General features: G+C 45.9%; 1 protein-coding gene across 1 annotated transcript in view; it reads left to right on the forward strand.

Annotated features, from left to right (window-relative positions):
* STAB2 (stabilin 2) overlaps nucleotides 1-23,122 on the forward strand; it is a 132,800-nt gene that overhangs the window by 36,287 nt on the left and 73,391 nt on the right. Inside the window, exons 10-20 of the mRNA XM_034643676.1 lie at nucleotides 3,643-3,776; nucleotides 5,391-5,473; nucleotides 6,828-6,977; nucleotides 8,560-8,703; nucleotides 9,251-9,307; nucleotides 9,461-9,586; nucleotides 14,202-14,255; nucleotides 14,558-14,638; nucleotides 16,781-16,933; nucleotides 20,046-20,108; nucleotides 22,651-22,737. Coding sequence (XP_034499567.1) covers nucleotides 3,643-3,776; nucleotides 5,391-5,473; nucleotides 6,828-6,977; nucleotides 8,560-8,703; nucleotides 9,251-9,307; nucleotides 9,461-9,586; nucleotides 14,202-14,255; nucleotides 14,558-14,638; nucleotides 16,781-16,933; nucleotides 20,046-20,108; nucleotides 22,651-22,737 — 1,132 coding nt within the window. The remainder of the gene's footprint in view (nucleotides 1-3,642; nucleotides 3,777-5,390; nucleotides 5,474-6,827; nucleotides 6,978-8,559; nucleotides 8,704-9,250; nucleotides 9,308-9,460; nucleotides 9,587-14,201; nucleotides 14,256-14,557; nucleotides 14,639-16,780; nucleotides 16,934-20,045; nucleotides 20,109-22,650; nucleotides 22,738-23,122) is intronic.

The raw sequence follows: 23,122 nt of genomic DNA on the forward strand, positions 1-23,122 counted from the left end.
CCAGGGCCTGAGTCCCCCTCACAGACCATACTCGGGCACCTCTGCCCAAATGCCTCCAGACCAGCCTCCAGGACCTGCACGAGCGCTCCCTGGTACGATTCCCCGAGGGGCATGGCCGAGGGTTGTTTGCGAAGGGTATGAATGAACAACATCGTTTTCACCACTCTCACGAACACCCTCTTGGCTCTGGCTCACCCGCCGCTGTCCTTGAAACACGCCACGGCGTTCCCAGCTCCATATACTTGCACAAGCTATTCCCCCTGCTTAGACGTCGTACCCTCCTCACCCCCCTCTGAGTCAGGCTTGCATACTGATCCTTCACTCTTCTTTGCCTCTCAGCTTTTGGGCTAAGATCAAGTGATCCTTCACTGTTCAGCTCAAGTGTCCCCACCTCTAGGATGTCTCCCCTGTGCTCCCAGCCCACTCAGCAACCCCCTGGCCTCCTGGAGCACCTGAAATGCTTCTGTACATAGTACACACATAGTACAGCGATGTGATCTTGAGTGAGATACTGAACCTCTCTGTCCTGCTATTTCCTCTTCTAAAGTAGGGCTAATAACAGAACCCACCTCATAGGATTGTTGTATTAAATAAGAAACCGTATAAGGCCCCTACCAAGGAAACTGGAATAGCAGCTATTAATAGATATTAGCTATGAGTATTACTGATCTCAATTCCCAATTAGAATGTAAGGTCCTTGAGGGTCCACGTCTTATTTATCTTTATTGCAACAACTCCTGGCACCCATTAAAACAATGACATGAGTGACACTTTGGAGGAACAAATGAATCAATGAAGGACTGAAAAGAACAAGTGAGCGAGTGAAGGAAGCAACAGTAGTAAGTCTTTTGGGACACCCTAGAATTTCACTAAATTTCATCCAGCACTCTATGTAATTAATTCCATCCCATATCTTATAAAATTCCAATGGCTTGGGGTGTTTTTAGAGCTGTAAGACAGCAAGAGATCTTCACTCCTAATAGAGAAGCAATTGACTAAAGGGGGCCCCACTGTGAATACGCCATGGCCAGCTGAGAGCGTTTAAGTGAGAAAACCGTCTCCTGAAATGTCAGAGTCCAGACCAAGATTTTAAACAACAATAAAAAGTATTTATATCCCATGCATTCCATTCAGCAGTGTCACCATTAAAATAAGATTCTCCTGGCATCCTTAGGCAAGATAAGTCAAGTTACTTTACACAAAACAGACTATTGGCCTCATAACAACTTAGGGAACTTTTAGAGAGGAACATACTTAGCGGTTTGTACAGGTTACTTGTCATGCTATTATCAGATGTCTTCAAATGAAATGTATGTAATTTAGAACAAGGACTATTGTAATAAGAGTTACCAATCCCCCCCACCGCCCACCCTATGCTTCTCACATTCACTGTCCTGGAGCACAGGACTTGCAGAGGAAGTTGATGTTCGTGTAGAAAACTGTTATTTAACTGTATTAAGTAGACGACTGATTTACTGTTTGATCTACGAGAGTGACTCCTTACAACAAGGTTTCCCAAGCTCAGCTCTATTGATATCCGGCCTGTGGGGGCAGTCCCCTATATTGTAGGCTGCTCAGCAGCTCCCTGGCCTCCACCCACTAGATGCCACAGGACCTTCACCTCTGTTCTGACAACCAAAAATATCTCCAGACATTCGCAAATGTCCCCAGGGTACTCTGGTTGTTCTATGAAAAATTCCGAAGTCTCAATCAGTAAATGATCTGCCAATCATCCATCTAGCCGGAAAACTCATATGTATCCTAGAATTCTCTAAAGTGGTACTTTCTCCCAAACCCTGTTTCATATTCCTCCAGGCACAATTAGTCACTTCCTCTTCCATGCCCCATAGCATCCTACTCAAGCCTTCATCATGGTGCTTCTCCAGAGCTTCAGCTATGTGGTTCTGGACTTGCCTTGCTATATTCTGGCTCCCCCACAGGACTGGTGGCCCTATTGCCACCATCTCCACCATCACCGTCATCATCGTCATCATTATCATCATCATCTACCAAGTACTGAGCTTTTCCTATGTGTCTGTCCCTGTGCCAGCTGTTCTTCATGCATCTTCTCTTCCATAGACAACCCTAAACGTATCAGGAAATCCATTTCACAGATGAGGAAGCTGAGACTTGAGGAGATCAAGTGGCTTTATCATGTGGCTCAAAATTGTTTGTTTTCAGGCCCATTTTCAGAATGTGAGACACTAAAAGGGCAAGGTATCTGTTATCATCACCTCTGTAGCCCTCCTTCCTGGCAAGCTTCCTAGAATTAAGTGGATACTTGGTAAATAATCAGTTCAACAAGTAGGCATCATCCCAAGTGCTGGAATGTGACGAGGAAGGAGTAGGATGCAGGTTCTAGGAGAGCTTCCCTTCCAACAGAGGAGACAACACCTCAGGGGCTCCTTTTTGTGGAGAGGATTGTGATGGAGGGGGGTACCCACAGGCTGCTCCTGTCGGGGAGAGTCATGAGGCCAGGTAAGACTCCTTAGAGCAGATCACTCCTGAGCCATGAGGTGAGGCCAGGAGACCATTCCTGGCAGGGCACATGGCCTGAGAAGGGCATCCCAGTCTCTAAAAAAGAAGGCAACTTGGGAATGCTGGAATTTGCAGCGTGCAGCAGGAAGGAGACATAAGCAAGTTCCCCTTTGGGGTCTTGCAGGCCACGCTAAGCACTTAGACCTTCTTCTGGAGGTGAACGGAGTCCATGTCGTTTTAGGCACAAAGGTGCCAGATTTCCCTTTTGGCGAGGCCATTCAGAGGGTTGTGCGAAGGACCGACTTGAGGAGAAGGAAAGTGAGAGCAGAAAGACCAGTTAGGAAGTTACTCTAGCAATCTAGGCGGGGGTAATAAAACTCTGAAATGTTTGCTCAGCAAACTTGTTGAAAATACATCTATTTGCCATGGGACCATATTTGGAAATACAACTGGACTCGTGAGTGTGTAACTGTCCTTTGGAAGCCTCTTGTCAACATGAGTCATGCCGGTGGTATGATGACCGCGGCCTCCTTGCAGCTCTCATCTCTGCAGCGCCCCTCCCCTACCCCACCACTTATCCCAGGGTCCTGTGCAACGTCGCCTTCCGAAGCACCTAGCTGGCTTCAGCTGGCTGTCAGCTCCTCTTTGCTAGGCAGCGGTGGTGTGCTAGAGCCAGGGCTTACGGAGTTGCGAAAGCTGGTGGTTACGTTTTCAGGATTTTGCAAGCTGGTTGACATCACACTGGTAGTTTGAGATTGGCCAAGGTGGGAGTACAGCCCGTGGAAATTGGCAAAAGCTGAAAAGCAGGGCTCTGCCCTACCCCCCGCAGAGAGCTGGTTATTAAACCTTTACCAGCACGCCAGGGCTGGCGCACCTTTAAACCTTGTCCTTAACTCCGTGAGTCTTTTATGAAACTATTGTATAAAATTTCTGCAAATTCCATTATCTATATATTTATTGCAATTCAGTTGCCGCTTATCATCCAACTGTTAATTACGTACCTGCTCTGAACCAAACCCTGCACTAGATAGGACATTAATACAGGGCATAAATATGCACACGACCCTTGCCCTCACTCTGTTCTCAGATGAGGGAGTTGGACTGTACGATCTCAATACTCAATGGCTCTAAGACCCTGAGAATGTGTTTTCACCCTCCCTATAGATGCACTTGCCGGAAAGGTTACGTGGGTGACGGCTCAACATGTTATGGAAACATCATGGAGCGACTCAGAGAATTAAACACTGAACCCAGAGGAAAATGGCAAGGAAGTCTGACCACTTTCATCTCGCTCCTGGGTATGCGGCTGCGGGTGCAGGTTTCCACGTAAAGGGAACCCATCTTTCAGGCAAGGCATCTGTAAGACACAATCATTCAGAAAGGGTGGGCAGGGGAGGAATCTATTGGAATTTGCCCTCCTAGGGAGGAATAGTGCAGGTGAGAGGGAAAGCACAGGCAGCTGTTTCCAAGGAGACAAGGAATGAGTGCCAAGAGGTCCAGCAATGCAACAGTTAGTAGGCAGAACGCTGAGGACAGGGTCCTGGGGTCACTATAGATTAACAGGTCTGCAACAACGAGACAGGGCAGCTACTGATATGAGGATGGAGACCATCCTCTTTCCCTTGACCTTGTGGGTCCTCCAGGTGTGAAGCAAGGTTGGCAGTTAATACTGGGAATAGAGAGTGACTAAAACCCTGGGTTGTATCCATGTTCCACAGTGGGTGCCACTGAATTTTGAGAATAGTTGGTGTGACCTTCTCACATGCTCTGGATATTGCCCTTTGCCCTCCCCAACCACTAATTGTCTATAGTGACACCGCCTCTCCCAGCCCCTCAGGCGGGGTGACAATCTAAGATGCCCTCATCATTTCCAAATGCCCTCCAGGGGTTATTACCCAACACCCCCTTTAGAATGAAATATCACAGCTGATCGCAGCATTAGACAAGACTTTCAATAAGATATAAATTTGACCCATCAACAGAAAATAAAACACAGACTTGACCCATCAACAAAAGCCTTAACATATCAGTATCGAGAATTTACCCGTCACCAAAAAATGATTTCCCAGAAAGAGCACAGATAGAGAATGGGTCAATGCTGCATTGTGGGCATAAACCTTAACATAGGGCCTGCACAAATGTCCTCCTCTTTCCAAGGCATCCTACAGGGAGTCATGCATTTGTGGCATGCTTCTGGCTTCTTACAGCCTTCCTCTAAGAACTCGGACTATCAAATGACAGCAGACAAGGGTGACAGAGTGTCCTTTGCAGAATGTGCTCTTGAACATTTCCCAACAAAGTCCTGTTGACCTTCCACCCATTTATGAAGTGCCGGTCCACGTTGTCTGCTACGTGACAGCCCAGAGCCCTCCCTGCCATCCCTGGGAGGATGGAAAGAGGACTGGCCACCTAATTTGCAGGACACCATGCAAAATGACAAGATGGGGTCCTTGGTTCAAAAATTATTAAACACTTCAAGGTGGCCACAGCAGAGGATTAAATCAAACATGAGGCTCTTCGGAGCTGGCCCTGGATGGAGCAGGGCTGCGTCTTTGCTCACCGCCATGGCAAACAGCTCAGATAGCCGGGCACAGGGTCAGGGACCTGCTGGGATTGACTGAGGATTTCATCACATGACCCTCACAGATCTCATCCCAGGGTCTCCTTGAAGCTAAGGCTGTGTCTGCAAGGAAAGCCACACAGTGATATAGACACTTTGGGGGCCATGGCATCATGATATCTTGCTTTCTTAGAGCTTCCCAGTTTACCAAGGGCTGCACATACCAATTAGAAGAGAAGAGCTCTTGATTCAAAGGGCCTAAAGGGACCACAAGGACCATTGCTTGATTTTACTCTTCATGTGCCACTGATTCATTTGGTGTTTTTTTTCTTTATGTATTTCTATTCCTAAGACAAAGCCTATGCCTGGCCACTAAGTAACCTGGGACCATTCACTGTGCTCTTGCCCACAGACAAGGGACTGAAAGGATTCAATGTAAGTATTTAAAATAAAGTGGGAAACTCCTATTAAAATTAAATCTACTGATGATAAGGTGGTGATTGGGGGTGGGCAGTAAACTTTTATTGCAATATGACATCCTTACAGTAAGCATACAGATTGTAAGTGCACAACTCAATGCATTGTCACAAAGCGAACGTACCGGTGTATCCAGCAAGACCATTACCAGCTCCCTAGAGGGCCCAACGGTGCCCCCTTCCAATCCTGACCCCTTCAAGGGTAATGACTGAGGGATCTTAAGTGTAGTCATTTGATAAACAGGATTTGCATAATGCAAAACTGCTTACTTCCTATGAGAAGAATTAATCTAATGTATTAACTATATATTTGTTTCTTTAAAATCAGTCAGTTAGGCATCCGACTCTTGATTTGGCTCAGGTCTTGATCTCAGCTCAGGTCTTGATCTCAGGATCGTGAGTTCCAGGCCCACATTGGGCTCAGTGCTGGGAGTGGAGACTACTTTAAAAAAAAAGTCATTAATGATAACAGTGGCAGAGGAAAGTAGGAGAACATGGTAGTCTTCCCTGCGAGCTGCTGTTGTCTGGAGTGATATCACGCAGTGGGAATGAAACTCCTGGTGCCCATTGGAAGCATCCTATCATGATGGTGTCCATGTTATTACTACATTTGGTTTAATGGAGGTAATGGACATATTAATGTGTATATAAGTGGCTTCTCTTAATCCAAGATATCTTGTGATAATAATTTTTGCTGTACTGAATGAAAACCCAGGGAGTTACAGACCCGCCCTCACCCTAATATGCGACCACCGTTGGACAATCTGAAATGAATCAACCATTAAACCTCAGAAATAGCCTCACGTCTCTCCTTATAGGGGAGGAGGATTCACAAATGTCAAATGTCTCTGCACGAGGCACTTTGCATATGGTCTCTTATTCACTGTATAGATTATTTACACAGTTAATAAAAAGTCTCTGTTGATTGATTGCTGATGATATATAATACTGACAAAATGTAGATTTGATCCAGCCGATTTCAAAAATCCTACTTTTCCTGTCCAAAAGCTCCATGGATTTAGTCTGCACTTTCTTTTCGCATAACTTCTTGTTTCATTCCCATCTACGCCCTGGGCTCCGGATGACTCCTGGTGCCTGCACCAGCCTCGCTCCTGGTGGTTGAGAGGACACGGACCACTGCCTCCCGGTCGCTAGATTCCACTCCCCCAGAAGTTACCTGTGCCTGAAAGGGCCCAAGCCCGAGTTAGGATGCCTTCTCATTGACGTCTTAGATTGGCCAATCCATGCCTCACGACCTCATTTTGTCCTTCAAACACCAGTGGAAACTGAAAGAACTGGCTCTCTTTCCTCAGGTCAAAGAGCTCTTGATGGACAAGGAGGCTGCTCAGTACTTCGTGAAACTCCACATAATTGTTGGGCAGATGAACACCGAGCGTATGAATAACACAGACACTTTCTACACCTTGACCGGCAAGTCAGGAGAAATCTTCAACGGCAATAAGGTAAGGGTCTCTCTCATTTTCGCTTCCAGAACAAAAGAGTCTACTGAGCCAGTGCCCACGGCCAACTCTTTCTGTGGTTGGGCTCCTGAAGTTTACAAAGAACTTCTTTCCTTACTCCTTGTTTGCCAAAGCACTTCCCTATGAGGGCAGAAGCAGAGAGCAGCACCAGGAAGGATCGGGCAGGAGAGAACTGTTGTGGAAAGAGGGATTTTGCTCTGGTCTGAATTCGTCTTCAAGAGAACATCATTCGGGTGCCAGCAGGAAGGAGAAGCTTTGCAGTAAACCTGTTTCCTGGAAGCTCCAGCACAAAGCCAGCTGGGCATCCCTCTTGCAAGAGGAAATGGATTGTTTGTTTTAGGTTGCTGGAGTTTATCCACCTTCTGCAGACCTAGCATTCCATCTCTCCTAACGCCATTAGTTCTGTTCTGTTGTTTAAGTAAAACTACCCTTCTTTCCTCTCACAAATAACTCTTTCTGAGCCAGAGGGGATGTGATTAACAAACAGAACATGCATGTGTGGGTTATGGCCTGTATTGTTGCAGTTCACCCACTATCAGTAGTTGTTAGATTATTGAGCACTTACTCTATATGAAGTACTGAGATGAATCTTTATTTATGTTATATAAGACTTGCAACAGCACCATAAAGATGATTTTTCAAGTGAGAAAACTGAGAGGTCACAAGTAAGGGCCAGAGCCAGGATTCAAATGCAGGTCTCCTTGACTTCAAGACCCGAATCATTAATCAGTGTACTGTGTGTGAGAGGATGGATGGATGCATGGATGGATGCATGGATGGATGAACAGATGGATGGATAGATGAACAGATGGATGTATGTATGTATGGATGGATGGATGGATGAACAGATGGATGGACAGATGTGTGGGTGGATGGATGGAAGGATGCATGGATGGATGAACGGATGCATGGATGGATGAACAGATGGATGGATAGATGAACAGATGGATGGATAGATGGATGGATGGATGAACAGATGGATGGATAGATGAACAGATGGATGGATGGATGATGGATGCATAATGGATAGATATCTAGAGAGATGGATAAAATGTAGCTTCTTTTCTCACAAGGACAGTCCTTCACTGATTCATTCATTCATTCTCTCACTTATTCATTCACTCATTCAACACATATTTATTGTCTATAGCTTGTAAGAGCCACATGAAAGGAAGAAGGAATTAGCTTCATTTATGCAACAAAATTTTTTTGTTGTCTGCCTTGTCTATACAACACACTAATGTAGGTGATAAGTTTACGGTAAATTGAATCATTTTGCCCTTTCTGACCTTGCAGTCCATTTGGGGAGACTAATGATGCTTATTCACATTTAGCAATCACAGGTAGTCATCAATGATTTCACACATTATCTCATTTGATCTTGATGAATGAAAGACCTGTGAAGTCAAGCAAGCAAATGACATCTTTCCCATTTTGGGTTAAGTGACTTACTTATCCAAAAGATCATATAGCCAATAAATTACAGAACCCAAGGACTCAGAACTTCTAATCCAATACTCCTTCAAGGATACCACATTAATTTTACTTTTTCTTGGTGTTTTAGGACAATCAAATAAAGCTTAAACTCTATGGAGGCAAAAAGAAAGTAAAAATTATACAGGGGGACATAGTTGCTTCCAACGGGCTCCTACACATACTTGACCGAGCCATGGACAAGATGGCACCCACATTTGAGAGCAACACTGAGGTGAGACATTTCAGATAAAAGTTAGGTCAACCCAAATACATCTTTTTTTGTTCCCTGGAGACTCATATCAAAGAAGAAAATGCATGCCAGCATTATGTGCTTGTCCTTCATGTCTGTTAGGGCCCTGACTATGGGGAAAATGGGATGATTTCTGTTTTCAGTAGAATTCTGGGTACGTCTGCCAACAGAAGGAAAAGCATGCATTAGGTGTTAGAAAGATCTCAATTTCATGGCCTCTTTTATGGCCACATATAATCATTCAGTCCAGTGATGAGTTGTCATGAAAAGTTATCCCTCGTACTTTACGGAGGAGGGCAGTCCTCACTACGATAAAAATATATTTCTTTTGACTCATTTGATGATGGCCAAAGGCTACTTCAGAACATGCGATCTGAACCACTAATTCAGCAGGAAACATTTCTATCATGTGTTGCAACTGACAGGGCATTTTCTATCCACATTTACACATACACATAAACTCTGTCACGGACCTTTTAACATTGGGAGTCTATATCCTAAACCACCTATTTCTTTTCATGATTTTTAGCAAACTATAATGACATTGCTACAACCAAGATACAGCAAGTTCAGATCTTTGTTAGAGGTATGTGCTTTTCATGAATTTCTGGAAAATGGTTTTATGTCTAATCTTTCATATAATGAGTATAGGTGTCAATTAGTAATATTTGCTAAGGAATTATTTCAAGCATTTGTCAGAGATAGGTTGCATATATAAAATTTCACTTCTCAAATTCAGGAAACCAATGTGGGACATACCTTAGATGAAGATGGGACCGATGGACCATACACCATTTTTGTTCCAAGTAATGAAGCCTTAAACAATATGAAAGATGGCACCCTTGATTACCTCCTTTCTCCAGAGGTATGGTATCCTACTTACTCTGATGGAATCATGTAGGCATCATTGCCTCAGCCTGTGCCCCTACAGACTTTCTCCAAACTAGAGACATTCAATAAGTGACACATGTATCACCAGCTACTCTCCTGCAACCAAGGCAGACATCATTAATCAATCACAGTCCTCTGGAACTATGGATGTGGCTCCAATCTCCTAGACAGAGTTCTAAGTAGCTAGACAGGCTGAGCACAGGAAATAAAATCTATTTGCAACCCCAGGTCTAAATGATTGGCTTAATTTTTCCTGGCTCTTCTAATATTTCTCAGTATCAAAATCAATATTTTAAGTTGCCTACAACTCTAAAGCCGCCCAGGAAATGAACTCTAAACCAGGCTATTCTGGGCCAGGTCTAGGCTAAATTTAAAGGAATAAATGTTGGGGGCCACCTGGGTGGCTCAGTTGGTTAAGTGTCTGACTCTTGATCTCAGCTCAGGTCATGATCTCAAGGTCGTGAGTTCAAGCCCCATGTCTAGCATGGAGACTGCTTTTAAAAAAAGAAAAAGGAATAAATGTTACTTGTAGATGCCCAGGCATTCCTTTCTTTTGCTTTCATCTTTCTTCATACTAACCTTCTCCTTATATACCATAAGCCTTCAATTCTTTCACATTCGCTTCTAGAAAGATTTTTGTACTACTTCATACCAAAGTATAAGTGACTGAAACCATTTAAAGTGTTTCCTTTCCCGGAAATAACAGCCTTAAACCAAAGGGAATGGTAACTAATATGGAATTGTGTTCATTAGAATGTCAAAGGATGGAGTTATAGGAAGGGCCACAAGCTTTCCTCCAGTGCCCTGAAATCATGCCACCATCTTGGCAATGGGGCAAGACTTATCCATGACCTCAGGTAGATCAGATCATTATATAGAACGGAGGGTCCGGATCTTTTACAGTAGTGATTCCTAAACTTCAGTATACTTAGGAATCACCCTGGAGCTTGTTAAGTAGGCAGCTTTACAAACCATACCCCAAGCATTTTGATTTAATGGCGCCTCCGTAAGATCTAGAAATAGACATTTGGGGAAGCACCAACTTTCTAACTCAGGCCATGGTGTGTTTGGAACCCTGAATCTTGTTGCATGTATGGTTTAGAGATGCACATGGATACATACTTTCTAGAATACTTTCAGGTATCTACAAGGACATCTTGCCTTCAGAAAACTTTGGATTAAAAATATGTGGATCAAAGAGATAAATTGGAAGGTAATCTCTTACATTGCAAATAAACATTCACCGTATTAAAGGATTTGCTACAGGTTTCCACTTAAAATGCTAGATTTCCCAGTGTCTTTAAGATAGGATGCTTTTAAAAATACAATTCACACGCAAGTTTTCTGAAACCTAGCTATTGCAGAAAAGCGGCTCTAGCTCTCTTTGGCACTCACACTCATTTAATTTTAAAGCTAAAAAAGTAATGTTGCTCCCTTGGGAAATTATTAAAATCCTGAGATTATATGGCTGCGAGGAGGGATTACATAGCTTCTAATTTGATACCGGGGTTGTTTTTTAATAATATTAAAAGAAGTCTCAAACACCTAACCAGTTACACTTAAAATTAAAAGAAAACCTTTAATTACAGTAGAAAAAAATCAACCTCCCTGCTTTTCTGTCAAGCACCTTTGCTCAGAAATCTGTCTTTCTCTTGCTTTATAACTCCTTCAGCCTGTGGCTGGAGCTGGCTGGCTTGGTCGGGCTCTCAAGAGTAGATTGTGTACCTCTTCCCAGCTTCGTTCAGTGAGATGGCCCGGTAGCTCGGAATTAACCTATGGGGGGAGTATTTACACCGCAGAAATTGGCCGGCTCTGTAAATCTGGGCTCCTTTGTTCTCCCACAGAACTGACTTACCAGCACACCCCACTGCTCCTGGCTCTCACTGTCCTTGCTCTCAACGGCAGTATCTTTCTGCCTGCAGAGAATATAAACATTTCAAGTCTCTCCGTTCTGAGTCAAAACTGTTCTCCCACTTTAACTTCCAAGCCGAGGAATAGAATGATCATTTCCGCTTTTTTCTCAGGCCCAGAGCCTGTTTGGTTAAAACTTCTCAGCCTGTAGGAAGGTCTCTCTCTCTCTCTATGCACTCTAATAGCATCCTTCAGCTTTATTTCAGGGAAGAAACAGCTGGAGGCAGGAAAGTCCCCATCAGCTATGCCCATGAGACAGAAAATAAGCTGATTTCATTAGAGAAATGGCTTCTAATTCTGATTTTGGAATGTCATGTTTCCTTTTCAGTGTATTTTTCTGCTTCTCCCTGAAGCAAAATTTCAGTCCAGGAACCATCCTATCCGAACAGAGACCACAGCTACTGATGACCAGCCCCAGTTTATGACTTCATCACTGAACTAGGCAAAATGAAAGCACAGGGAACCAGAGACTGGCCCTTGCCAGCCCACAAATACCTTGCAAGTAACATGGGACAAAGGGAGGTGAAATTGCAGAGCTCAGGGTCAAATTAACATTTGATAGAAAAACTCTCTCTCTGCCCTGGCATCAAAGGGCTGGGTTTTTGTTATTTTTACCTAAAACAGAAGGGAGGAAGCGAATGTGTTCATAAGGGAGAGGATGCACTAACTACATGGAAAGGCTCTGCTACCAACAGCAGCACCTGGACACACATCCTGTCGATTTGAACCACACTGGACTCAATCTAACTGAACGATGGCCCTCGTGGCTCCCAGCCAGACAAGGTGACAGGCACACACAATGGCAGGAAAGATGCCGATCAATTCCTTTGTCCCTTTCATTCTCCTCCTTCTTGTAAAAAAGGATCCAACACCAATTAATTCTTAGGACGTTAAAACTGAATGATCCAGTTGGTAACATCTTCCCTACAGAATCAGAAGGTTGGAAGGGGTCCACACCACTCTCTTTATTTTGCAGGCCAAACCAAGCCGAGAGGTGCTACGTGGCTTGCTCAAAGTCACAGCAGCAAAATCAGGATTAGAACTCATGACCCCAAGGTCCAGCTCAGTGCTCTTCCCAGGACCCTATTGGCACAAAAGTTTTTGCGGGGCCCACTGTGTACCACACACTGTGTGGCCACTGTGTGGCCTGATTAATAAGCCAGACAGACTTAAGCCTAAGAAGGACCAATGGACCATGGACCAGCAGGGGCTGACCCCTGCTTTCTGGGAGCTTGCAATCCAGTTTGGGCTGACATTTCCCAGTGGTCCCCACTTTTGCTTACCTCTTCCACCACTGAACATCCAAACATGTAATCACATTGCTCCTGCCTGCAAGTCCTCACTTGTGGGTACCATAAAGCAGCTGCGAGGGGACGATAAGGGCCAGAGTCTAAGAGTCTAAAGTCACATTGTAGCAGAGCCAGGGTGGCAGAAAGCAGCCTGTCAGGGCTGGCTACCTGGGGTTCAACTCCAGTGTTCTTATGGGTAAGTCTGCCCTGCACATACTGCTTTTGACTTATCGATATGGTAGCCATCCAATGTATCATCCACACCAGGATACTTGAGAGTGAATGGGACTGCCAACATACTAGGCGTAAAGCAGGGCTGTACCAGACAAGCCAGGGTAGGGGGTCACTCTACTTACAGAAAACTCCTCTGGCCTGGGGACCTAGGACAAGTACAGAGGGGAGTCTGGGCACCTGGGACTCTGATTCAGCAGGGCCCTCTTTCGACCTGGGACTTCTCGCTGTTGGAACATGTCCCTAGAATGGTCAGCCTCTGGGAGGTGACTTGATTTGTGATTTGTGATTTGTGATTGATTTGTGATTCCCCTCCCGTCCGAGCCAAGTAACCACGGCTGTGCCACTTAAGAAGCAGAACTCAAGGGTTATGTAGCTTGTAACTCCCAGCTCTGACTCTGCCGGGAGATTGCAGACCCCCATGGCCGCTGTCCCCAGAGTGGTTCCCTGTGCTTCTCACCTCTTTACGCTCTCCCCAGGGTACCCCTATGGGGACTGCTCACCCTGCTGATAATCCCAAGACTCTCTTTTTTTTCCTCCACCACTCCAATGTTTCTGAAGCATGAGAAATCGTGGAAAGCACTTTGAAGGAGAGGTGACCATGGACCATGGTGGCACAGAGGGGGAAAGTGTCCTGCCCAAATATTCCTAAGAAGGCTTGTGTATTCCTAAATATCCAGCACATGGTCTGACAAGCAGACATTTATTTATGGAGAAAATGAAACCGAATCGTCAACTGAGGCTATCTTAGAAATTCCAGAACGTAGCTTTAGACGTTCAGAGAGGTAATGGAGCAGAGTGACTGAGAACTTCTTAGGCTCATTAACCTAAGTTAGCTTTGGGACCTTTGTCGTGTCTTTAAAACTCAGTGTTATCACACATAAAATGAGTCAATAGCGGTCCCTCCCTCACAAGGCTTTTAAGAAAATTAAATAAAATGTGCTTATAATGCTTTCAGAACAGCTCCTGCCACAAAGGAGGAATTTGGTGAATGTCAGCTCCTGAGGATGGGTTTTTTCTCATCCTGAACTTCCCAATGAAGAGATTACGGGGCATTGAGTTTTCTGGATTATGCATCAAAGTCATTGGAAGTTCCCACAAAAGGGGGAAAGTTGTGTGTTCTGCAATGACTAAAGAAGTATTTTGATTCCATTGCAGGGATCTCGGAAGCTTCTGGAACTCGTCAGATACCACATTGTCCCATTTACTCAGGTTGGCCCCACTTTCCTGCCCTATTTTTTCCTGCTTTCCACATATCTGACCTCCTCTTACATTCCATTATTAGAGTGCTAGAAAATCCCTGACAATTGTTCTTTATCTCTAGCTCTGGGCATACCCTTAGCAATGAATAATGAGCTGTTATCAGAGAAACCCTCAAAGGCACAAAACAGATGACATCAAACCTCCCATAATTTACTTCCTAACTTCCGGGCTATTTTTTCCAATGAGAACTTTACAAAAGCAGGGCCCCATGCATTGTTCAAAATGTCTGTGCTGTTCTCTTCTCTTTGCAGCTCGAAGTGGGTACTCTCATTGTGACCCCACACATTAGGAGCCTGGCCAACCAGATCATACAGTTCAACACAACCAACAACGTAGGTGAAAATTCTACTGCCGTTGTCATGACTCACATGCATTTTTGCTCTGCTTATGATTGTTCACCGGGTTATCCTCCCGCTACCCTAACTCACAGGCTTACAATCTTGATTACTTCTTTCATTCGTTATTTCTTGCATTTCATGATTTCTTTTATTTGCTGAGCAACTGCAGGTGTGAGACTCTGAATTAGATGCCCGGGATAAAGCAATGCAGAAGCCAGGCTTACATTCCAGCAAGGAAAACAGACTTTGAGCAGCTAATTAATGACCAGCTAATTATTTCATTGCAATTATAATAAGTGCCATTATAATTATAATGAGAGTTTACAATAAGAGGAGGCTGGGCGTCTAGAGGTCCTCAGTAAGGTAGTGATGCTTTAGCCAAGTTTCAAAGGATGAGTACAGGGAACTTCGGCAGAGATGAGTAGAGGGGAGTTCCAGGCAGAAGGGAGAACATGTGCAAAGGCCCTGTGGTGGGAGGTAACATGACTTACTTAAGAAACTCAGTGAAGGCAGCATTATTCAGCTAACTCCCTGGGCTAATATCTGCCAAAGTCTGACAATGCGCAGATTCTCTCTCCTGTTGATTCACTGGTGGTGGTGGTGATGATGCATCTTTTCTGCATTTATTGAGTGCCCACTATGTGCCAGGCACCATTCTGGGTCTTAAATGTAGACCAACGAGCAAATAGAGAGAAGTCCCTGGTTGCATGGAACTTTCATTCTAGTAAATAAGAAGATAGACAATAAAGAAATTAAATAAGTAAAACACAGCCTATATTAGAAGGTAGTAAGTGCTAAGGCAAACAAACAAAAAAGGGGGATATAAAGCAAGGAGGGGGCTGGCATTTTAGATAAAGTGCCCAAGAAATCCTCATGGAGAAGAAAACATCTGAGCAAAGGCCAGAAGAAGGAAATGAAGACACAAGCAAGCAGCATGAATATCGGGGGAAAAGAGCATTCCAGAGAGAGGGAGCAAAGAAAGGCACAAAGAAGGGACCGTATGCCTGACCTGGCTAGGGAACAGCAAGGTCATCGTGGCTGGAACAGAGGGGATGAAGGAAGAGTGGTAAGAGGTCAAGGCAGTGGGAGGGAGAAGGAGAAGTGGGGTCAAGTCACGGAGAGGTCAAGGCGGTGGGAGGGAGAAGGAGAAGTGGGGTCAAGTCACGCATGGCCTAAGAACTCTCACTTTAAATGAGATGAGGAGCCATGGGGGATTTCACGCAGTGGGGAGACATGATCAGACGTCCATTCAGGGAGGCTAGTTAGAAGCTGATGGCAATAGCCCAGAGAATGATGGCAACTCAGACCAGAGTGGTAGCAAGGCTGTGGGAAGAAGTGGTCACATTCTGAAGGCATTTCGAAAGAAGACCCAGGAGAATCTGCTGATGGATTAGAGGAAGAAGGCTCCTGAGCTTCTGACTCGAGCCACCAGAAGGATGGATTTGCGTTTAATACCACAGGTGGAGCAAATCTGGGGAGAAAGTGGAGGTCAGAATTCTTTGCCAGTCTGTTCATTTTCTGCTCCTTCCCTTACACCATAAGCAGGGGCTTGTCTGGGGTTGTTACTGATGTATCCCCAGCGCCTAAAGCAGAGCATAACACAGGGCCCATAAATGCATCTGAATGAACGGCTCCCCGCTTCGCCAACCGAGAGGTAAAACAGGTCCCCCGTGGTCTCCTAGCAAATATATTACAGAGCTGGAATAGTTGTACCCCTTCCCAGCCCTGCACCTGCAAGGACCATTTCTGCAGAGACATCCTAGCCTGGTCTCAGTCAGGAATTCATTTAAGATCCGTCTTGCCCTGGGGCACCTGGGGGGCTCACTCAGTCAGTTAAGCGACGGCCTCTTGGTTTCAGCTCAGGCCATGATCTCAGGGTCCTGAGATTGAGCCCCGCATCGTACCCCCACTGAGCGTGGAGCCTGTTTGGGATTTTCTCTCCCTCTGTCCCCCATCCCTTGCTCTCTCTCTCTCTCTCTAATAAATAAATCAACCATTAAAAAAAAAAAAAAGACCCATCTTTTCCTGTCAGCCAGGCCCTTCCCATAGCAACGGCCTGAGCAGTCACCAGCACACAGATCTGCCTGGGGATGTGCCCCGCAGGACAGAACAAAAGACGTCATTGCTTCTTTCCAGGGACAGATTCTGGCAAATGACGTGGCCATAGAAGAGACCGAGGTCATCGCCAAAAACGGTCGAATCTACACCCTGACTGGCGTCCTCATCCCTCCCTCCATTGTGCCGATTCTGCCCCACCGATGCGACGAAAGCAAGAGAGAGATGAAATTGGTAAGGAAACTAGGAAGATAAAGAGGGGCCCTCGAAGAGCCCCATGGGGCAGGCATCATCCTTCCCTCTCACGCTTCTGAGGAAGCTCACAAGGAGAGCCTCGCCCCAGGAGCCTCATTCCAGACGGGTTTCTGTCTCCATGAAGAGGCAGGCGGGCCTGAGGTCCTAGCTCATAAATTGTGACTGCAGGCTCCTCGGGGGGAATGTTCCACCATGATCGATGCCTCCAAGCTCTACTGGCTCTTTAGAGCTGCTGTACCAAATTAGCACAAACTAAGAGGCTCAAAGCCACAGAAATGTATTCTCTCACAGTTCTGGAACGCAGTGGTCTGAATCGAGGGGTTAGCAGGGCCGTACTCCCTCTGAAGGCTCTGGGAGGGGGGATCCTTCCTCGCCTCTTCCAGCTTCTGATGCCTCCCAGCAATCCTTGGCGTTGCTCGGCTGCGTTAGTCCAATCTCTGCCTCTGTCTGTACATGGCTTTCTTCCCTGTGTGGGTCACTGGGTGTGTCCCTCTCACTTCTGTTAAGGACACCAGTCATTAGACTCAGAACCCCCCCCCAATCTAGTGTGACCTCATCTTAACTAATTACATTTGCAAAGACTTACTCAAGGGGACATGAATTTGGTGGGGAACACCAGTCAGCCCTCTACACCAGAAGTCGGGTCAGTCCCTGCCTGTGTCACCTGGGACCGCCTTGCTCCAAGCCCATAGCTTTACTCCAAGGAACTTAAAAAAGAATTTCTTCTCAGGTTGGGTGCTCTGGCCTCGCCAATCAACCATCTTTCTGTATCTCTTTTCAAATACCAAACTTTCTGTTTGCCTGTGAGCTTGTGTACCCTCTAATGGCCTTTCCTGTTTCCATAGCAACCTACTTGGCTGAGCTGGCTTTATTCAAAGCACCCCAAATTTCAACACCACTGTATATGTGATCTTTCAGTTGCCATGGAAACCATACCCCCGAAGTTAGCGCAATCATAGGTCTGGGTCTTTCTTTTCAGGACACTGGAATAATACTTCAGTGATCATTCTTAAAATATCCTTGGAATATGGGCATTGAGCAAAGAATAATGGGCTCATTTTATAGGTTTTATTTATTGATCCCTCTTCTTATCATGAAGGCTGGAAATAGCTGGTTGGTCACCTGGTACAGGGTTGTGGCTGGTTCTTCTGATATGTTTTAGGGTATTGGGCGGGTACCCAACCTCCATGCCAGTCATATGCCCTCTGGAGGATTTGATTCCATTCTGAGCACCCTTTTTAAAAGAGGCAGAAACTCAGTCACTTTCCCAGCCAGTCCCTTGCAGTGATTTATGTTTGGTTCATTCTTTGAAAAACAGTTTTGGCAGGTACACCACCTGGCTTGGGCTGGGTTGAAGATCAGAACAGGCCAGATGAGAATAGTCTCAACTCCTATTCCAAAGGTGAAAGATTTTGGAAAATAGGACCTCTGCCAAAAAGACTCAATAGGGGTTTAAGTATTGACTTTAGAGCTTCCCCATCCCAAGCAGCCGCCATTCAAGTTCAAGGAAGGAAGTCTGTGGAGGGGCAAGGGCAGCGCTAACTGCCTGCTTGTTGCAGGGTTGCTCTGTTCCAGGTTGCTCAAAAGCTTGTTCTCCAAATTCCCAAAGAAAAGAATCTAGATGTGAGTTTGAGCCACAACCCAAAGGATTTTGGTTTAATAGAGAATTGAGCTTCCCAACACCTGCCTTGGGATAGAGGCTTCTTTTACTATTTTCTCTGGGTTTAAAGTCAAATCTATCAGCTCTACATGATTTAGGCTGGTTTTGATTACGTCTGTTAAAAGTACAAATGCTGGGGCGCCCGGGGGCTCAGTCGGTTAAACCTCTACCTTCGGATCAGGGCATGATCTCAGGGTCCTGGGATCAAGCCCCACGTTGGGCTCCCTGCTCAGCGGGGAGTCTGTTTCTCCCTCTTCCTGTCCCACTGTTTGTGCTCTCTCTTGCTCTGTCTCACTCTCTCAAATAAACAAATAAAATCTTAGGAAAAATAAAAAAGAGAGAGTACAAATGCATTCTCTGCAAAGTGTTTAGGGCCAGCACAGAGTAGGAGCTGCGGGCCTATCTAGAAGTCTCAGTTTTCACCAGCCTGAACCCACAGCTGCCTTTAGTCTTGTATGTTTGGATTTTAGAGGTTTAATTAACAATTCTCTGTACTAGTCGGGGTTCCCGCAGGAAACAGAAGTTACCCCAATGGTTCAGATGAAGAGACTTTAATAAAGACGCTACTACAGAGGGATGGGCAGGGCTAAGGAGACAATCGAGTTATGCTGGGGCATCCAAGGAGAAGGAATGGCAGGAAACCATTACCACCCAGAACCAAAGAGGTGAGAAAGGGAGGGCTAGGAGGTACCCGAACCCAGTGAGAGCTGGAAGGGTGGAAGAAGTGACATCCGTCAGGAGCTATAGTGATGGTGCCCAAGCAGAGATATAAGGAAGAAATACCTCGATCTTGCCTGCTCCCTACCAATATCCTGCTGGCAACTCACATTGGCCTAGACTAATAAGACTCTGGTAGAGGAGGCTGAGAGACCACTCTTCGAGGTCTACCTGCTGGAGCACAGAGCCCAAAGGAAAAGCTCAGAAAATTGATCTGGAGAGATTTGGAGGCACTCACCCCTCTCCTTCCTCTTGAATTCAAATGAAGCAAAAAGCCCAGGGGACTGAAAGGCAGAGATTCAATGCTCAGCTTCGCTGCTGCTCAGCTAATTGGAGAACAAGGCCGTCGTGTGTGGCCAGTGCTAATGTTTCATCTCTGGCGCAGGTGGACAACGGCAATGCTTCCTTGGGGACGGGTGCCTCTACAAGGCAGACAGTCCATCAGAAGCCTCAGACCGGTGGGCAGTCGATCTGACCCTGAAAGAGGGAGAGGAGGGGGCTGCTCTAAGCAAGCTAGTTCCCCCTCCCAAAGCTCTGGCCGCAGCACTGACTTCCCTCCTTCTCTGTGGGGAGGCGCCAGTAGGGAGTGGAAAGGCAGGCCAGGAGTGGTCCACTCATGGACCCCTATTTCAGAAGGAAGCCTGAGGCCAGATGGGGTGGTCCCCTGCTCCCTCTTCCCAGGATGCCTGTACTGATCCTTGTCTTTCCTTCCAGGGCACCTGTGTGAGCTGTTCTCTGGTGTATTGGAGCAAATGTCCTGCTAACTCTGAGCCCACAGTGAGTGTGACGGCTTCATGAAACCACACATCACCCAAGCGACCCCACCAGTGTTGCTTCTCATCCTTTCTACCTTTCCTCTTAATTAAGAGGAATTAATTGAGAATTAATGAACTGAGAATTAAATGAACATTATGCAGATTAACAAGAGAAAAGTTCACAGATTTTATGTGTACACAGGGGCACCCATAGGAAAACGAAGAACCAAAGAAATGGCAAAACCCAAATGTTTATGTGGTAGGTTAAATAAAGGGAGGCAATTGTGGGAAAGTCACTGAAATGTATAGGGAGGCTAGAGGAAATTCGGAGTTATTTTAACAAGGTCCATTTGTGCAGCTTTTTCTCTGCTTCAGCTTCCTGTCCCTGGTGACAAGAGGTCTCTTTTGTCCTGGTACGGGGAGGGCATCTTTCACAGGGGAGCTTTATATCCTGCTTTCAGAAATGAAAGGGGTAAGTCAGAGTGCCCCTTTTCTATCTGCTGTTTTTCAAGTGTGACTTGAGCTCAAAGCAATCCTTAGGCCAAAGTGGCCAAGTTGGGGCTGACATATTCTGCCACACTTTACTCCTGTTTGGTCTTCCCAAGGATTTTTCTAGATAGAAATACAAGGACTATCATGAGAATGACATTAGGACCATCAAACCCTTTTCAAGTTGGACTGAATTCTGCACACATCTATTGAGAGCTGGTTCCCAGAGCATAGAGATGAATGAGACATAGTTTTGTTTTGTTTTTGTTTTTGTGTTGAGAAGCTGTAGTCTAACAAGGAAAAAAGATCATTCTACAACAATCCAGAATTCATATGCTAAGTGCTCTATGGATGACAAAAGCAAAATGTTCCAAGGTGAAAGTGATGACAGAAATCTCTGCCTATAATTTTGTCCTAAAAAAGAGCATCCCAACCCGAAGTATCATTCAACACTAGAATAGGTCAGTAAGGAAGAAGACGAGCTCTTTAACGCAATCCTACTGAGAAGCATTTAATAAACCAAAACATGAACATTAAATTGGCATAGGTGTGTAGATAGTTAATTTGCTCAGTGAAGCCATCACCGCTGAGTCCTACAGGATATTGTCAACCAGGGAATATGGAGAGGGAGGAGAGGGAGGAAATCATGCTGACTAGCATCAGAGTGGCTGCTGTGTGCCACTGTTCGAAATGCTTTCAGAGCACACCTACGAGGTGGGTATATGACCATCATAGCCATCGTGTGATCTGGGGACGAAGGTAAGGAAACAGAAGACACTTCGTACAAGGTCACACGGCTAAGACATGGCAGAACCATGATCCTACATCCCTGAGCCCAAGTAAGGAAAAGAAGGAGAGAAAAAGAGCAGAATTAAATACATGGGTTAGAACCAAAAAAGCCCCAAAACTTCCCTTCCCAGGCTCCCATGATCTATACTTACTTAATTATCCTGAGAGCTGACAAGAGGACTAAATATTCCTTCCTCAGTGACCTCAGAATGCCTTGATACAGCTCAGACTTTAGATTTTACAGCCCATGAAGTTCTCAATGCTACCTTCTTGACCAAGAGCCTAAGATGAAGATGTGCCTCCACATCAACGTTTACCTCGCATAAAATTAGAGCCAGGGACGAAAGGCTTAGGATAAAACCTGAGATCAGCATTATTGCCCCATTTCACAGATGAGGCAGCTGAGGCTCACGGAGACTACATGACTTGCCTGTGATATCCTAAAGTTAGTACGTGGTAAGGTCCATTCTCTGGACCTGTCCCTTACTAGCAGGGCTCTTGAGGAAAAAATCATTTACCTGTCGGGAACTCTGTTCCCTCATCTACAAAAGAGGGATGACAAATGTCCACACAGAGTTGAAGATCGATGACTTTGTATGTGCAGTGCGTCTGCCCCTGGTGAGTTCTTGATAAACGGCAGCTCTAGAGCATGACGATTGGGCAGCAGGGGTTTGAGAATGGAAGGTTGCATTTAAGTCACATACATACACGCCACTCCTGGGAGAAAAACTCAGACCATCCCTATTTTGTNTTGATAAACGGCAGCTCTAGAGCATGACGATTGGGCAGCAGGGGTTTGAGAATGGAAGGTTGCATTTAAGTCTTTCCCCCACGCACACACATACACGCCACTCCTGGGAGAAAAACTCAGACCATCCCTATTTTGTTTGATGGATCTTTCTACAAACTAGAAAGAGTCTCTACCGGCTCCAAAAGTTCTCTGTAGAAGGAGCTTGGGGACAGCTATTGCCCAGAAGAGGGGCCTGAGCCACACCCGGGATGAACAGGAAAGTGTTCCCTGATCAGCTGGCAATGTCTGCTATGGCAGGAGACGGGAGGTGAAGATAAATGTGCCCCGATTTGTGCCAATCCCGGCCTGTGTTCTACCAACAAGGAAAGAAGATGACTGGAGCTCTGATGGGGAGCCACGTGAGCTGGGGAGCTCTGGTGCTCTTTCCTGACGTTGAGAGGAAATGGAAATAGGGTGTTGAGTGTATATAGTAAGCAATGCCCAGAGGACCTCAAAATGCAGACTCAATGCATTTTTCCCGTTGGCTTTCTTCCAGACACTCTTCACACACAGATGTGTCTACACTGGCAGAATAAGGAGCCTGAAGAGCGGCTGTGCCCGATACTGCAATGCCACCGTGGAGGTGAGGCCGGCAAGCCAGGCAGCTCCAGGGCCACACTCCTGGGCCTGAGTGTCTGTGAGGTCACAGGGTGCCAGTGGGGCCTGGGCAATGCCTTCCTGCAGGGGAATGGCAGGGTGAACCCTCTCTGCGGGGTCCAGGTCACCCCCTTCCCTGCATCCATCCCTCCCATGGTTCCCTCTCACTCTTAATGGTGAGCCCACACTCGACGCTCCCCCCGAAGGACCAGCCATTGCCTTGTGTCCAACCTGTCTCTTACCCTCTTTCCCACCCCAGAGTGTGCACGCTGGCCACTCCCTCCCTTGGAGCACTCTTCCAGATTCTCCTGGGGCTGATCCATCGTTCAAGTGTTTAACTCTCACCACCCCCTCACCCTGCCATCACCACC

Source organism: Ailuropoda melanoleuca, chromosome 15 (genome assembly GCF_002007445.2).
Source record: "Ailuropoda melanoleuca isolate Jingjing chromosome 15, ASM200744v2, whole genome shotgun sequence".
In the NCBI taxonomy this organism is placed as follows: Eukaryota; Metazoa; Chordata; class Mammalia; order Carnivora; family Ursidae; genus Ailuropoda; species Ailuropoda melanoleuca.